Genomic DNA, 18,582 nt, shown 5'->3' on the forward strand with positions numbered 1-18,582 from the left:
TATAGGTGTAAATTTTCACAGCTGTACATTTGCATAACTCTAAGCTAACAGGCCCTAAGCCGTAACTTTGTGGCTGCCCATTGTGTTTCATGTTGATTAACCGAAATTGTTCGCTGAATGATAATATTTCGGTTGCAGTTGAAGGTAGCAATTTCACATTAACAGCAGATGTGCGCATCAGATAGTCCAAAGTAACAATCATATCAATTATCCGCTCCGGATACTACTAAATAAACAGAGCAATATGTAACAAAGTAACCATGCACAATGCGTTTCACTATAAATGTGGTGGATATCATTTAATTTGTTATCACACAAAGTGCCATGCGCTCTGCAGCAATACAGTGGGAAGAGACCAATAACACTGATAAAAGAAAAAGAATGTAACAAGCTTTGGTTAGAAAACAGTAGATGAAAGGGTGCATCAGGTACAGTAAAAGATAAATACAGTAAAGACAGCACACTAGAAACCATACACTAAAAGAGAGATGTAACATAAAATCATACGTCATCTTCAGTTGCGTAGCCAGGGAGGACATTTCCAAATACACAAACTCCAGAGCAAAAATATATGAAGTATGACTGAAACCCCTCTCCTAAAAAAACATTGGCTACGCTACTAGTAGTTTAGATTCAGCCCGTGACAAAAAGCTGTCTAAGATGACAATTTGGACATCATTCAACAATCATAATTTCAGGCCGTAGCATCAGCTCAGCACCAAAATATAGGTCAAGAACTTGAGGTGATGGAAGATTGAAGGGCTGTACAAGTTTTTGCTCGTCTGTATTGTCGACAACATACGACCAGCGGTGACGATCGAATCTGACTGTCATGAGCACATCTACAAGCAGGAAAAGGCTTCCGCAGTAAATATACAGCCTTCTTATTTGGCCAAAAAGTGGCAGCTGTTGCTTCTCTAGGATGACTACATCGAACTTTTTGAAAACCAAGTTTTCCACCTCGGCAGAACCAACTTCCCACACTGGAATGCCAGGAGAGACAACTTTGCGCATGTATGAGCACAAGTCTTCTAGCTTCAGCTGCCTGGATCTTTTAGTCTGTATGCCACGGTCCACTTCTAAGTTGGAAAATTCGAAACTCTGCAGCAACTGGTGTCTTTCTGCGATAGACTTGCATATATTTCGAAAGTTTTGGTTGCGCTGTGCAATAGTTTTCATGTACTGGTGTTTGGCTTCATATCGCATGCACCAGTATTGCTTTAGTGGACCAAGTTCACTGATGAGCCGAGGGTAATGAATCAAGAAATGCAGTTTGGGTATTATTGCACCAGGGTAGAGAGCAGCAAATGAAGATAAAAAAAATCGTATTTCATCTTGCAGATATGCCAAATGGTCGTGAGGAATCTTGTCGGCAAATGTTATATCTGCAATGCTTCTCAGAAGTAGGTACACTTCCCAGTGCTCATTTTGTTTAGGAACAATATCTGCAAACATAAGAGAAAAAAATCTGAATAGGCACCACTTTTGAGAAGCTGTTCCCTTGTATGCACTTTGCCCATTAAGAAAGGATTTCACGACTTCTTCCGGTTTGTTCTTTTTGTCGTGAGCACCAAAAACGAATGTGCGGATACGATCAAGGTCTGAGTGCCTAATTACTCCAGAACGAAGCAGGCCTTGCAAAATGTGCCTTAATACATGTGGAATGGCTCCCTCCAGCACATCGTGCATCAAGTCCGGAGGCAGTTGCACTGTCACATCAAAATAGGCAACATCTGTGAGTGGAGATTCATCTTTAACGCCGTACAGTGCTGTGCCTAGCTGCCTATTTATTTTAGCACTTGCAACGTGGTTTTGGTGCAAGGGCAGATTTCGAACCTGAACATCACTCTCGTGAAAGGCAGTGTTGAACGCCGAGTTTGGTGAAGTACAAAATCTGCATGGACGACCACGGCTGAAAGAACACGTGAATCCGCCAAGTCGATTCATTGAAAGGTTATCACCGGAAAAGGCAACAAGAATCGCTCTCACCTTTACCGCAACAGAGTTCTTCCACAGAGTGAAACCAGTCATCCATAAAGCTGATACGTCATCTACAACTGGCTTCAAAATAACATTGATTCCGTGCTTGATGACAAGTCTATATGGTGCAACTAAAACTACATGGATAGAGCTGAGCTGTGATCTGTATTTGGCATGGATGTTTACCACGCTGAAATACACGACAAGGATTTTGTGAACACCCCGCTTTGACCCCAGCGGATTCACTATCTCCACTTCGTCGCTGTACAACACAAAAAAAAGCGTATACTGCGCGCCATCCTCGAGTAGTGCATGCAACTTTTCTTTGTATATGCAGCCATCCCTAAAATTATGCAGCGTTGGTGAAGGCGCTCCTGTTGAGAAATCTAGCTCTATGTGGTCGCGGAAGTTCTCAGAGGACATAAGATTTCGCATGACACCACTTATAGGAACAAACTGAAAAGTCTCACCAGCACCAAGATCACGCACTTCAGGCTTTACGTAGGGCAGGTGACGCTTGGCGAATTGCTCTCGCTTATATTTACTACTTGCTGCTTGAAAAATATCCTCTAAGAATTCACCAGCGAGTAACTTGCGCAGTTCGATTCCTGCCGACTCCATCGCGATGTTATTTTCAATGACAGAAGCGAATGTCCGAATTATGTCGAGAAAGGTAATCTTGAAGTCATTGAAAACACTTTCTGCCGTAGAGTGCGGTAGCTTGTGCACTTCTGCAACACGAAAAAAAAGTAAGCACAGCTGTTTTTTTATTTTCAGCACGAAGTCGTTGATTGTGGTCACTCGAGCAGTGGGAACAGAGACCGCATCGCATTCCGTGTTGATCATGTTCGACGAGCAACCAGATGAAAACATTTCACTGTGATCACCCACTGTGTCGTGCGCAGCGCAGCTTGTTGTGGCACGCACCGGTGGTTCTTCGAGGACTGTTGGTTCAACACCGGCTTCCTCTGCGTCATCCATGTCCATATATCGTCTGTGCACACGGTAAATGTGCCTTCGATAAGATTCGAACTCACTGTAGGTTTTCGCACACCCATCCACACCGCACATGATAGAAAATCTATTGTCGTGGCGATGGTCTCTTATGTGCCAGACGACTTTGCAGAGCTTCGTGGACGAGAACGCACATCTTGGGCATGAGTGTAACATGTTCACTCGCGGCAGTATTTGCGTACAGCCGCTGGGCGGTATTCTGGACTAAGTACGCCGACGGCTCACCATGATTACAGGTAGCTACATGGCAGACGTAACTGCAGTTCTATCCGTAGTTTTCACCAGCCGAACTGGGCCAGCATGGCTTACCATTTAGGACCAAAAAGTTGACAAGACGGCGGAGGGCGAAAAACATGAACCGGCAACACGTGGAAGCTCCGCATTCTTTGAGGGTTTTTGCACGGCCGGGCTAGACTGCACCTGGAAGGCGGGCGTCGTGGAGGAAGGGGGGGGGGGGTGGGTGGCAAGGGTGAGATATTTTCACTGACAATAAGGATAAGGAGTAGTTGCCTTTACACGGGAATTCATGTGCCGTCTTAGCTGCGGGTAGCGAGAGGGTACACATTCCTACACGTGTCTAGCAGCGCCGTGAATATTGGTCGATGCAGAAACGGTTTCTTTCAAAATCAAGTTCAAGATCTAGTGAAGGATTCGACGAAACACCGTCTGGCGAGGGGCATACGTGTCTTGCAAATAAACAAACACTCGCCAAATTTGCAACGATATACGTTGCAATTAGCGAGCGTTTGTTTATTTGCAAAACAAGTTCAAGATTTGAAAAAGCCACGCTAAACTGGACGGACATGCTTTTCGTGGAAGTACACTGTGCAGGTGGATTTCTTGGACCTGCCCTTCATCGTGCCCGAAATACAGGCTGCCCGTAGGGAAAGCGCATGGGTTGGTTTACTTCATGCCACGCACGTGCTTATTGTGACATTTCATTCGTAGGGCAAGTATTGAACTTCCTGAGAAGCTACGGCAACATAAGAGCGATGTCCCCAAGTTCCAGTGACAAAGAGTACGTTCGCGGACCACGGCATCTATTTTCACAATGCCGGCGTCGTCGAACAAGATGCAGCTTATTTAAACAGGTTTTCGCGAAATCCTGGCCTATCCAAGACAGTCAGTCAGTCAACAAACTTTTTACACATTCCCCTGAGGAGCTGACGTCTTTCAAGACGGCTGGTCGGCTGCGGGCGGCACCCACGTCGGTACAGGAAGGGCATGCCCCTTTCGCAAGGAGACAGCCAGTAACTTCAACCGGCTTAAGGTGCGCTGCTAATCGAGTGCGCTCAATATAATTTCGCTCATCATGAAGAATAGGCACGACCCCACGGCAGGAAGAAAAAGTACGCGAATCGTGGAATTTTTTCTTGCAGCTAAAAAAAAAGAAGAAAAGAAGTGGATATTTCAAGGGCTAGTTTTTCTTTGTTAGTCTTGATATTGCACCTAAGAACAACAAAACAAAACATTTGTTTACTCCTTACTTTGATTGGCGTCCCTCTGTTTCAAGTAAAGTCCATTAATTAAAGGACTGCACAGCAAGCATAACCGCAATTAGTCTCCTAACCATGGTTATAGAAATTAAACGGGTGATTCCACGGGAGATAAGGTAATAAACCGAACTGAAGTGAGATCGACAGGAATCTGAAAAGGATGTATCACATTTGATTGAGTATTTCATATTTTATGTATATAGCACCAAGCAGCCCGAAAAGGAACCCAGTTTTCTTTTAAACTGCATAATTTATGGGATCAAAAATATGGAACATATTCAATGCGGGGGACCAATTTCATCACCCGTCGTTCTCGACAGGTGATGAGGGTGTTATAAGCAAACATTACCGTTGAATTTTTTGTGTGAAATGTATGCGACAGAAACAGTAAAGTAACATTTATGAAACGTACTTGTAAAGCGAAGGAAACTATTTTTGAAAAATTTCTGAATATGCAACACTAAGTATAAATTGTTGTTGGGCGATTTGATTTAACGTCAGTAGGGTACATAATACCGCAAACTTGGAAAAAACACAGATTCTAGTAAATAAGTAGGAGGGAGCAGAAAGGTCGTGCGATAAACTTCTTTGTTTATTTGAAAGAACAGGCCACCAGATTACAAATCTCTGCGAATGCGTGCGTCAAAATCGGTAAACACTGGTCACATTCGCGTGTCAGAAAGCTGCAGCTCGTTTTGGTAAAGTAAAATAGTCGTATCAATAATGTAAGCTGTGCCTCTTTTCTTAATGTCAAACGCCCCCAATAGCTCGCACTAATGTTTCGTTGCTTCTGCCTATTATCTTGACCTCGCGAAGCCGAGGATCACATCTGCAGGCTATACCATGCGCAGGTAAATACGCATTTCTTTTATTCTTTAGAGATAAAGGATGCTCCCGAGTCGGTCGTTGAGACAGCGTCCTGTTTGGCCTACGTACGTATTCCCACACGACAGCGGTATTTATGCAACCGTCACGCATTTCACATAAGGTATGGTGTGCTTCTTCAGGCATCCAGGCATTTCTGTCAACGTGGCTGACCCACGGACACCGTCCAGCCAACTTGTGTGGTGCCGAGATTACGCCCACGTACCATGCTTATTCCAGCTCACAATCATCAAAAGGTAGCAAAGGTTTGCTTTTGCGTCCACGTCTGGTGATGATGTAAAAATTTGAACGACTCTCGAGTGCAACGATCCCGGCGGCGATACCAAATGTTTGTTTTGTCGAGAAGTGGGTGACACGTGTTATTGGTACCTACTTTACACAGTGTTTAGACTTGAGTGAATAGCCGTTTGTAGAAGAATTATTAAGATGCTCGCTTAGCCGAATGTTTACACACCGACACCAACTCGAACAATCAGCCATTTTTACACACCAACCCGGTTGCCCCACGTACACCCACCTCAGTTGTCTATTGGCACAATGGTCACAGTAACTTAGAGTGGTCTAGAGTGGCTATAGACCACTCTGGGCTCCGTGTTTCGGAGCACAAACCGAGATCTCAACCAAAAAGTGTCACTTTTTTTGGTCTAGTGAAATATGCCGATGGAATATGCATGCCGATTCGACGCTGCAGTGTACTGGTTTAATATGGCAGACAGTGTGCCATCTTAAGAAGCGGAGGTTGGGAATACTTTCTAAGAAGAATAATAAAACATTAATTGGACAACTGCAGATCGAGAAGACATACGCGCCCGATATGTTTGAACTCTTTAGTGTGATTCAGCGGTCCTCTGGATACCATTCAATTGTACGATATGCCGGGGCCATCCTGATTAAATGCGTCGCAGTGGTCTAGCTAAACTATATATGGTCATATCTCCGACGAGCTTTGTAAAGGCAGCCACCCGCCCCATTATTCTGTCAACTAACATGATTTTAATTAGAACTAACAGACAATGACTCCAAGAAATATATAGAGGGTGTTATTAGAAGTAATTGCAATGTACATGTAAAGAAAGAAAATGGCATGGAAAGATAGCAGTCCGCTGGTAGGGACCAAACCTGTGACCTTCGAATAACGCATGCGATGCTCCAGAGCAGGGGTTCGCAACCTGCGGCCCGCGAGGCACTACTATATATGTGGCCCCGGCAGGACGTCCACCCCCCCCTCTCCTTCTAACCTTATTTCTTCGTATACTTAAAGGACCAGGCAGTTTTGGCCTAAAATGCATTTTAGTAACCAATGTTTAATTGGAACCTCATGACGCGTGCTTAAAATAAACATGATTTTACAGTTTTTTTACATTATCCCTTTGCTCGCAAAGCCCCCCCCCCCCTTCCATTTGGCCCGTCGCTGTGCCAACTTCTGCTCTATATATAGAGCATCGCACGTGTCGAAGGTTCGGTCCCTGACTGCGGTAAGTTACCTTTTCGTCCACTTTTATTTCGTCAAACTTACATTGCAATAACTACGAATAACATTCCCTATACTATCTCTGGCATCATTGTCTGTTAGTCCTCATTAATATTCTGTCGAACAAAGAAAAACGAGCCGTTCAGTTTTCACTTCTTTCCTTCAGCCAATGTATGTATATCTTTCCTAACAGAACAACAAGACCTTGAAGCAACAAAAAAAATTTCTCACACAGGTTTTGATAGTGAATATTACCTACATGCAACACAATCACTCCATTAGAGTCTCTCTCGGAGTGAGACCGTGCGGAAGTGACATAATATCGCTTGTAGAATAAATGATGTTGACACCGGTGATTGTTTTGTCACGAACTCAATGGCCACGATAAATGAAATCTTAGCACTTCATTCACGTGCTCGGAGAACATATTCAAGTTCTCATCGAATGGCCGAGAGATAACAGAATTCTTTGCCTACATTATGCTTGAAGCAGTTTGTTTTTACGAGTGGCCTTGAAAACTGTGTCTCACACCTTTCAAAACAACACGTGGGGAGCTGCATCACACTATCTGAAATAACACAACCGCTGCTTAATTAGTATTGAGCGAAGTGGTAGCTGCACATGACTTCTGTCGTCGTAAATTCACGTTAAAACGGACGTGGCATCTGCCTACACGAGCGAGTCATGCAGCAGAGAATTAATATAAATTAATTAATTTGTGCGCTCGATGCACACAAATTGAATTGAGTTAGCTTCTTTGTGGTGGTCTTACTTATTTGTACCAATGTCCATCTGGTTAAGCGCATAATTGTAAGCTATATAAACATGGAAGGTGGTGGCGCGTTACAGTGTCGAACGTTAGGGGGGGGGGGGGGGGCAGTGGTTTTCAGAATCGGAAAAGAAAGGAAAAGTGAACCCCGCAAATATTTGCCGCCAACTGCGACACCTGAGCAGTGGTTCACTGGGGAAGGGGGATAATAGACTAGAGTGGAGAGATGAAATGGGAATAAGAAAGCGAGAGAAGAGACCAGGAAAAAAAAAGGGGGGGGAGAACTTGTTCTCTTTTCATGCCCTTCTACTCACTCGCTGTCCCCAACTGGACCGGCATAATGAATAAAATGTTCTTTATTACCTTCGCATGCCAGCTACAGGTTTCAGACAGGACAAATTTCCGCTGCACAGAGCCAAATGGTCTTCAAGATTCAAAATTTTAACAACAGACAGCGTCGTTGTGATAGTTACCTTCAGGAGGCGCTGATTACTGAAACGCGGCAGGGGGCGCACACATCGACGGAAGCTGAGCCAGGCTAGGGTGGCTAGCCAGGCAAAGAGCAGGTTGTCGCAGTGTGAACGTGTCAGCAGCTTTCCTCCCGCGCCCACGTGCTTGTGTATTCATGGAGCCGCCGGAATTCCAATATTTGGTGTCATTTCAAGGCCGCAAGAAGATTATTTCTGCTCGTGGACCGACGGAGGCGGACATTTTGGAAGCCTTGAAGACGACAGACTTTGGCCATTCTTTGCAAGCATGCCGGATTGAGGTATGTTGTCTCTATCCTGAAGTGCATCGAATTGCATTGTGACAGTGGCCCAAACAGTACTGATTATATTCCGTTGTTAGCACGTGCTTCAACAGTTTTACCAAGCATGCGCTCGCGCTTTTCGAAGCGTGGGGCTTTTCTTGCCCTGCTCTCTCACTGGAGCTGTCGGCCCGCGAAGCGTGCACGTGGTCTCGGAGTTGCTGATGGGAGATGTAAACCAGGTTTAATCTCCGCTTCGGCGGCGCGCAACCACCCTTTGCTGGCATTCGCAGTGGTTGTGTTGCGATAATGTAATGGTGCGAATCGGCTATCGGGGTGGTTTTAAAAAAAAAGTGAAGAAATAAGTGTGGCCTCGTAACTGTGGCTCACTTCGGAGGTCAACTCAACAACACTGCACCGAGGATGGGGAAGTGGGAATGACAGATGTAGAGGATGAGAGGTGAAAATGGTAAAAAAAAATGCGCACTCGATCTGTCTCTCGGAGGCACGCACGAACTTTCATTAGCGGAAAGTGGGGCAGCGCGCTTGGTCATCCAGTTATCGAGCAGGCAATGCACCAAGACACGGCGTTGGTAAGATGAGTGGCCGTCGCTGAGTTCGTTTCCTGGTGTTCAAATTGAGCGAGATTGTTCACGAATAAAGGCATAGCTAGGATGTTAAGAGGTTAGGTATGTAAGGAGATCAGCAAAAAAAAGTAAGACTTTTGTACCGCACGTAAAACATGAAATCAATAAAATTGGACTACAAGAAAGACTTATTATCAATTTCGAAGGACATGGAATAGGCTAATTTCTGTGGTTACTGCATGTATCTTCCATAGTGAAAATAGCGTGGGTGCAGAAGCTGCTTGTTAGCATCGGCATGCGCAGGGTTCCCCTCTGAAGAGGGGGGCTGGGTGAAGGTTGCACGCCGGGCACGTTCTCTCCCCCCACCCCGAAATTTTTTTTCGCTCTGCCTACACAGAACAAAATGAACGTTTACCTGCCCGGTACCCACTATAGATCAGAAACGTGCCCTCCCCTCTGAAAAAGATATCTGCATACTACCCTGGCTGACTTTGCGCTGCCTTCTGAAACTCAGCACCCCTCTCCCTATTGTGTCAATGAGTGGGGCAAACATGGCGACCCCCTTCTACGTCTTAATTGACAATAGGGTGAGGGGCGGGGGGACCGCCAGCTGTGCTCCCAGGTATGCTCGTCAGAAACTGAAAATTCTCAAAGCTAGCGTAAAGTGTTGTGTGTGTGTGTGTGTGTGTGTGTGTGTGTGTGTGTGTGTGTGTGTGTGTGTGTGTGTGTGTGTGTGTGTGTGTGTGTGTGTGTGTGTGTGTGTGTGTGTGTGTGTGTGTGTGTGTGTGTGTGTGTGCGTGTGTGTGTGTGTGTGCGTGCGTGTGCGTGTGTGTATGTGTGCGTGCGTGCGTGCGTGCGTGCGTGCGCGCGCAGTCTTGTGTTCTGGATGCTTGTTCACCAATGCTGTACGTTTGCCCCACGGTCGGCATTTCTGTCTCGCAGGTGTCGTTAGGTGTGTTTAATGCTTTGTATTCTTTGATATATTGTGTTGCTTTGTGTAGTGAAATCATCAATAATTATTAGGTGTGTGAGTATTCAAATTACCAATGGAATAGCGACGGATCCTTTATCTCTATTTAGCTATTTCATTGCCGAAATGTGTGCACTCGAAACATTAATGGGCTATCAACACTGTATTTATTAGCGCATGATTTCGCTTCTGCAAAAAACTATGGTGTTGCCAAGCGGTGGTGTTGGATGTTGAAACACAGTTTGAATTTTAGCCATTTTTGTAAAGGTGATAGCTGCCAGGTAAAGCCAGCTACATAGGTCAGAGAAAGTGTTTCCCAGAAACAGTCTGGAAGATAGAAGTGCAGCATAGCGTTCTTGCAGAGTAATATGAGAAGCACGATCATAAGATCGACTTCGACATCGCTTCTGTTCTTGAAACAGAAAGGAATCTATGAAGGAGGCTCTTGTTCAAATGCTGTTACATTCAGAACACACCTGTAAACATGAACCGGTCGTTAGGAACAATTCCCTCTGTATACGTTCACAGCCTCCGATACGCGAGAGAAAGAGAAAGCAGGGGCCATTGTCAAACAAGACGGGGAGATGCTTCCATGACCAATATAGTCATCTCCTTAGGAAAATACCGAATTGGTTCCGAAACGTCGAGATCTCTACGAACTTGGCTAGAGCCATTTCTAATTTCTAAATTGTGATACACTGTAGAAGAAAAGTTTGACGACAGAGATAACAACAGAGCTAAAAAATTTGCTTCAGCTTAGCGCACGCAAGAAATGCAGCCTAATAATTCCTTCAACGTGCGAAAATATAAGGCTCCATGGTCTATTGAATGAAGACTTGTGCCATTAGCGTATACAGTATTTTATAGATAGCAGATACTGTGAGTGTGGTTTTTCGTTGTAGCACAGTGATTATCTTCTGCTAGTACAGCAATCATTAAATGCTTTTGTTTATTTCTAATTGATGTTATGAAACAGTGAAATTTCACAAGTTTAATTGTCACTATTTCACAAATCTGAACTTACTGATACCGAATGTCCAGACGAGTAATTTACAATGCTCTTTACAATACATACATTAAGGGTTTCTCGACAATACACACGGCATCATGATAATAATAAAAAAAAACAGGACAAGTAAAGTGATTCTAGGGTGCTATTGAATATAACATTGGTAGTCTGCTTACTTCAGGTTCTGTGCCTATTGAGGTAACTTTATGGGAATTTGAACATCACATCTGAATCTCTTTCAGGTATACAACGTCCGACATGATGAATTTGTGGACCCACCAGCTGGCCATGTCTTCTCTGAGAAAGATAAAATCAGGCTTGTGTGCAGTGAAAACTTCTTAATGAGCTGCAGGTCAGTACCTAAATTTCAGGTGCCAAGTTTAATATTGCTTTTGGAAAACTGCATCACTTACTAGCCTCTGTTTTCAGCACAACTGACAAAGTGACAGCAGTGCATGAAGGTAGCCTGCCCAAGACCCTTGAAAGTAATGAGCAGTCACCTAGTCAGCAGCTTGCCTGCTGTGAAAATGATTATAGGCTACCACCTGTGCCCTTAGATATTAAGGATGCGATTGAAAGGACACAACCAGGAAAAGTGTCCAGTCACACTAAATCCCGCATTGTAGGGTGGATTGCAAATCATCTCATGACTATAACAGTGTAAGTATAGGCATGTATTTGCATGTGTTTAATTCAGTACAGGTTTTAAAGTTGCTCTTTTTTACAGCTATCCAGGAAGCCTCTACGAAGCAGCTGCAAAATCTCTCGTGTTGGAATATCCAGTGCTAAGGGACACTATTGGCACAGGCTGGGTAAGCACTAAAGCAATGGCATTCCTATAACTTTATTGGGATGTCATACATGTTGGTGAGCTAGACTGCAGGTGCCCTTCAAGTTATTTTGTTCTTGGAGAGCATTCAAGAAGTTTCAACCCCATATTTATTACATTTGAATAATTGCCATGCATGTTCTTAGAGTCGTTTCATCGAACTCTGATAATGGCAGACATTAACTTGAGGGTTTGATAATAATCATCAACTAGGTGCCCATGGCCAATATATTCATATCATGCATTAATAAAGTTAAAAACTGGCCCTGGTTATAAGCTTTAACACCGGTTTAAGAGGATAAATACAGATGTAATGCATCGCTTCTGGGGATTGAATATTACCACTAATGGTATATGTAGTTTCTAATCACAGCTTGAATAGAGGCTCACACAAGCTCAGTTCTGCGACTGAAATGCCACGATCTTCGCCATGCCGCATGGCTCCAGCACATACATAAAATGCAGGAACCGGAGTTTGGAATGAGCAGATAAAGCTAAAATACAACAGATATGCTGATATTACTAGGAACAGCTAAATTTGCCAGGTATTGTCACCTGAATCTGCTTCTGCCCCATAGCAGGTTAAAAGCAGTGTATCAAGGTTCCCAAAGAATCATTTGCTTCAAAAGTGACCATGTTCAAAGAGGACAGTGTCCACTGTGCGGAAATTTGAAATAATAAAAAAAATTGTTGTTTCCAGGACTCATGGAAAGTCTCCTTGAAATACAAATTCGCATATATGAGGAAGTCTCTGTGCACAGTTCCAGCTGTTCAAGCAGCGAGAGCAGCTTACGGAAAACGCAAAGACTTAGAAGAAAGCACCAATACTAAGCGGCACTGCCATGTGGTAAGTGAAACGTCAAATGGACTGGTACATAGAACTCAACTATGAAGTCACTCTTATTTTATGTGTGAGCTACTGAAGTAAAACATTATTCATGTTTTTAACGATATAACCTCTTCATATCAACACATTAAGAAGCCAGGCAAGTTTTCAGGGCCATATTGACAGTTAAAGTATAGTAAATGCAAAATAAGACAAAATAAATTTGGTAAACAAAAAAATCATCTTATCTCCTATGGAGAACAAAACAACAACTTTCACAGTTTTCATGCAAGGCTCTATTATTTGAGTCAAGATGGTAACGCTCTATCAAACTTCTATGTGTCCCTGTATGTTTAAAACTCGGCGTTTCAGCAAGTGCCGCGGGCATGTTGCTCGATTCCTCATTCTTTTCTTCATTTTGTAGCTAGGTTCCCGACTTGGCTGATTCCATGCTCCTTGGTTAGCAAGTAGTAGATTTATTGCTCGGTATCAGCTTGTTATTGACATCATGCATCATTCCAGCTTTAAATATTGTGTTCTACATTTTGCACCATACTTATCACTGAAAGTGACTGACAATCCTTTGATTCAACTATTAAACTCGCATGAGTACTGAAATAAGTGGACAGGTGAAATCAAACTACTGCAGCTCAGTGAGCATGTGATGTGAAAGCTCCAACCAGCGATAATTAATGCCCTTTCAGTGGCCACCATAAACAATGCCCATATGCTATGCTTGGCTTCAATATCTGTCTGTCCTCTACATTAGAAAAGCTCCTTATTGCTCTTTATTTGTTGACTACACCATGTAACTATACATAAACCAATGTTTTTCCAGAAGCTTTTTAGAGGTGAACATTTTTTTTTGGGGGGGAGGCAAGATACATATTAGGTTCGAAATTTCAAGTTTTCAAACTTTCTTTTTATATGAAAGAACAAGCACTACTAACTAATATCTGGTCAAAGTTTTACATATATGACATACATATAAAGGCAACAACTCTTGTATTCTAACACCGACACCGCAGTTGGCAATATTTAAAATCAGTGTTACCTCTTCAGACTCCTTCTGATATAGGTAGGAGGCGTGGTTCACTGGTTTTACACACACATTTGCGATATGCTGGTTCACAAGGTGTAAATTTGGAAGTGGTGAAGTGCCGAGGTGGTCGACATTGGAGAGAATCATTGTGAGAACTTTGATATTAACATAATTTATGACACACTCGCAGAGCAAGATGGTATCAGTACACACTGCTTCAGTTCTCTTACGTAAGTCAACCCTGTAATTGAGTTCTCTACACATGTCCAGTTCAAAAAAATGCCAACATTCTTCAACTGAGCTAGCAAAAAGTTGAGTTTTCATGTCTGCCTATTTCATGTCATTTGTCGTGATCTTTCACTGTGCAGTACCATCTTTTTTTTGCTGATTAGATTGTAGATCTCTCCCAACATGTCGCTTCTCAGCATGATGAGGCTACAATTAATAGCCATATTGACTACATGGTGAAAGAAATCAAGCGGCCTATTCCTGACATGCAAAAACTCGGTGATTCTATGGAGCAGACAAGACCATCTAGACAGAAGTGGATGAAGGAAATGAGGCCATCAACAGCAGATGTGGTGCTGAAATACCCTGCTTTGGCAAAGGCTGAAATGGTGAGCAGAAACAGCTGTGGTTTTGATCCTGCTGCAGAAATGTATGTGAGAGAACTTAACAATGAGTTTTTTTATGTTATCGATAGTTGCAAATTTGTTGGTGATTCGGTACAATTTTTTTGTCGTTCTAGCTTCATGAGGAGTTCATTGCTCTCACTGGCGTTAACTTAGAAAAAAAGGTCCTGGAATTTATAAACCGGTATGGAGACCGGTGTTTTGAGCTTGCGAAGTGTCGTCGTTGCGCGAAGGAAGCTGTGAAAGCAATTGAAGAAGAAGTCGAGGCACTGGATGGTGACGAAAAGAAATGTACGTGTAGAAGCTTGCCAGCTTTTCCAGTTTTCCCAAATTTCCAAACTTTTATAAGTCATTTTCATAGGAGTATTACTGTCAATGCCCTTATATGTGAAAGTTTGATGTGCCTAAAAATATTTCGTCAACAGATCGCTTTGCCGTTGGCATTGTCGAGTTGCTGCCCATGCTCCTAAAGGAGCAGCCGCGATTTCTGCAGGGACCGGTGAGCTTATTTGCTTTACCTTTTTTTATATCAGCTAGTATACTTTTCATCAGTGATGCTGATTTTATGTATTACTCATTTTACAGGACACCTACCCTGCCCTTTCGCTGAAGGGCAAAAATGCCTCTGAAGCTACAAACATAGTTGCGAGCTTTGAAGGGCTTAGTGTAGAGGTGCTTGATGTAATTGCAGGTATGACGGCGCTTATGGAAATATACTGGATATTCGATGTCAAGTACAGTGGCGCCAACAAAAAAACATTCACTCTACTTGAACATTTCTGTGGCTTGCCGACAAGTGCAAAGCAGATGCCGCTAGTCATACGGCAAATATCATCGCTTGAAAAGGCAACTTAAGTTATGCCTACAGACGTGTGTTATCAATAAATGTTTTCATATAAAAATGCACTGTGTGGCATATTTCATTGCTCCCTGGCTTTTGGAACAATGCATTGTTTTGTTCCTGACAATGTCAGCCGCATAAACCTGTGGTTTTATACGGCCGTTGACACTCAGCAGTGAATTTGGAGGTGTGTTCGTAGTGTCTTTCATGATAATATATTTCGCAGTGTGGAACAGAACCAGGTGTTTTCCAAGAAAAAGTGCTAAATACCATGATGCAATACATTGGCAATTATTCTGATTTTATATGTATAGTGCATATCTATATTATTGGTATATATACCCGCATTTTCGTCGCATTCATTACAGCTACAATGTTCTCGGTAAAATATGGCCATCAGAATAATCAATTCAACTAACCTGGTGTGCACACAATTGTGTATTCGAAGAGTCTGTCGTACCTCCATACCAGCCGTAGCTAGTAAGAACGTAGCATCGATTACTAACATATTAGCTTCGTAACTTTGGAAGAAGGTAGTGGAACTTGCTACTTTTGGGTAGCAACGGCTTGTCACATATGTTACAACCATATTATAGTAATGGGAGTAGTAGTAACTATTGCTACATATGCCGTTACTAACAGGAAGTAGTAATGGCAAGGCCAGTAACAGTTACTACCCTTGTTGTTGCTACCTGCTGTTAGTAACAGCAACGGTAGTAAGGATTCCTACCCTTGCTTTTACTAGCTGCTGCTAGGAACGGCAAGAGTAGTAACAGTGACTACGCTTGCCGTTACTAACTCCCGTTACTAACAGGGTTGTAACATATGTGACAAACTGTTACTACCCAAAAGTAGCAAGTAGCACTACTTTTTTTTTAAGAGTGTACAATTGATTGTCGTGAAGCGTGCGCAATTCAGAACTTTTGTCGACGTTGATGCGATGGAGTCTGGGTAATCTCACCGGTGCGAAATGCAGCTTGTCGCATCATGCGCCGGCTGCCGCTGGGACGCCCTAGTCAAGCCTGCAGACGTCGCTGAACTGAGTGTATGCGCGCGTCGACATTGCGCGAGTGCGCAGTGCGTGCTGTCCAGCTCTCCGCAAGCAGTCATCAGAGGCTTAGTGGTGATCTTTACAATGCTCTCCCGATAGCTCAAATTTTGCCCGCCACAGAGATTTGTATGGCGAGCTATAGGTTACACTGAAACACAATTCCTGCCCCCAATCTCCGCTACCTGCTTCAAACAGTTTAGAAAGGAGACACTACACTCAATATAATAAGCCAAATCAACGCCAACCTATGAAATTAAATATGGGCCACTTTCACCGTTCAGAGCGACGCACAAAAAATAAGACACACGACACTTCTACTGACCTTAAAATTGCGTGCTTCCTTGCCGGGGAAGTGAACGTTGACGCTGTCCTTTTTCCTAAATGGCTCCCCATCCAAGGGACACTGGCCGGCACCACGGCTGGAGCTGGCGTCGTGGCAAACAGGACAGAGGACGTGCGAACACGGCAGCCTCACCCGCCACATCGGTATAACGCCACAAACAGAGCACACGCATGAACTGGGCACCGCCGCCGCCAACCGGGTTGGTCTCCAGTTTACGCCCCGAATTTCTTCGTGGCAGAAACGATGTATGTGCTTTTCTTCCATTTCCCAAATGGCGTTGTCTTCAAGCACAGACCAGCAGCTAGAATATACGCAAACTAGCTTTGGTACAGCTTCTATGAGCCCTCGTCAGGTGATCGTCAGGTATCGAGTGACCGGATACTACCACAAAGATCCCTTATCACCTCAAGGCAGCGACACCTGCTGCTGTAGGTATGCTGACAACGTGACATCGTATTTCCCCTTTCTCGCCCATCGCGCACCTATATCGACCACGAACATGCGTATAGGTATCCCTTATGTTGCGTGTAGTTGAAATTTCCCTATGTCTGACAGTACACAATAGTGAAATCAGATCGGTCGCGAAAGTTAGAATTGATTGGGGTCGAGAACTTATTCTTTTATAAATAAACGCCCGCGGTACAACTGAAGCTTTTCTAGGTGAAACAAATAAAATAAAAAAACAAGCACCCTTCACAATGTTTTTACGAATACAGATAGTTTTATGTATTTCAACGTAAGCTAAAATTTTACGGTTTATCTGACACTTGGCTAAATTGTCGTCTGCTTCAATTTTTTGGTCAAGTGCCATAAATGTTAGGGGAAGGGCGTAACTGGGCAGTCGCGAAGGCAGACTGCTATCGAGGCTTGAGTTTATTTCGGCGCATTGGCGGGTCGACGAGGCATTAGTCACATTTCCTTGGTGATTTAGTACGTGCCTCCGTAGTTCATTTATTTACTTATGTCCTCTTTACTGGCGTGCCATTTCAGGGATGAACTGGCTCAGAGAATACGTAAATAGCTGGTCCTGTGACTTCGGACTGCCTTTGATAGCACACGACCGGCGCGCCTTCGCCTTTAATAATGGTGAATGCGACACGCAAAGCAAGAAAACGCTGTCTTTTTTCATGATTGGGCAGAGAAAGTTTTTGAACTAATGTGCTATTGGGCTCATGGAAAACTATATCACTATTTCTTCAACTGTGAAGTTTAAAAAAAAAGTTCATTGCAAGTACATTATTCGACTAATAAAACAACCTCAATTCCTCAGTTTTTTTTCTTGGTCATCCTTTTCTCTCGCGAGCGCAATTGGCAAGCTATAAAGGCGCAATGAAATCGCCTATTTGTCAAACTGCACGATATAGACCAGCAATTACGACAAATTTCTTTATCGAGCCATGTACAGTCGCAATCTTTTGGAGAGTGAACATGGCAACGCGCGTCTCTCGTGTGGTTCCTCGGTGCACGCGGCCCCTTGCAGGGTGGACTCACTCTTTGAAGGGGTGAGTGCCACCTTCCGATCCGCGGCTGCCATTGAGCTCCCCCCGTATCGTCACAGCTGGTTGAATGAGACACGTTCGCCGCGTTTTCTCGGACAAAATGACCGGCATTTCCGTGCCACAGTGCACAAACCACTAGCGAAAAGGTTATAGGATGTTTAGACTTCCGAAAGATACAAAAGGGCGACTTTTATGGCTTCAAGCGCGATAAGTGGCTACCCTTGAACCGTTCGTTAGTGTTTGTGCAGCATAAGGTATGTCATTTGAGCGTTTCGTGAGTTATATTTTAAGCGCTGTCACATGGGCGCTTTGATCGCGATCGAGTCTTATGTGATTGACTCTCTTACGCCAGCTGCAGAAGGACGCCAATCACTAGCTGTTTCAAAATTTGATCCCGATCGGGCTTAATCGCCATCACCAATGCACCGGGGGCAATACACGTTCATTTGCATGCTGTGTACATGCGTATCAAACTCTTTCTTTTTGAATAGCTCAAAAAGTGTGTTCTTCATCGCTTGTCATAGAGAAGTTGCAGTTGTGCAAATATGTACGTTTTGCGCTTGTTCACGCATCCCGTAAAATCATTGTCA

General features: G+C 43.7%; 1 protein-coding gene across 1 annotated transcript; it reads left to right on the forward strand.

The window, feature by feature from the left end:
- Positions 1-6,772: 6,772 nt before the first annotated feature.
- LOC119171747 (sterile alpha motif domain-containing protein 3) lies at positions 6,773-15,162 on the forward strand. Its single transcript, XM_037422574.2, has 9 exons — positions 6,773-8,384; positions 11,172-11,281; positions 11,359-11,589; positions 11,657-11,741; positions 12,459-12,605; positions 14,019-14,243; positions 14,375-14,549; positions 14,684-14,757; positions 14,844-15,162. Exons 1-9 carry the CDS (start codon positions 8,241-8,243, stop codon positions 15,111-15,113), a joined length of 1,461 nt encoding a protein of 486 aa, XP_037278471.1. The 5' UTR covers positions 6,773-8,240; the 3' UTR covers positions 15,114-15,162.
- The last annotated feature ends 3,420 nt before the right edge of the window (positions 15,163-18,582 follow it).

The sequence above is a fragment of the Rhipicephalus microplus genome, chromosome X (assembly GCF_043290135.1).
Source record: "Rhipicephalus microplus isolate Deutch F79 chromosome X, USDA_Rmic, whole genome shotgun sequence".
NCBI classification, from domain to species: domain Eukaryota; kingdom Metazoa; phylum Arthropoda; class Arachnida; order Ixodida; family Ixodidae; genus Rhipicephalus; species Rhipicephalus microplus.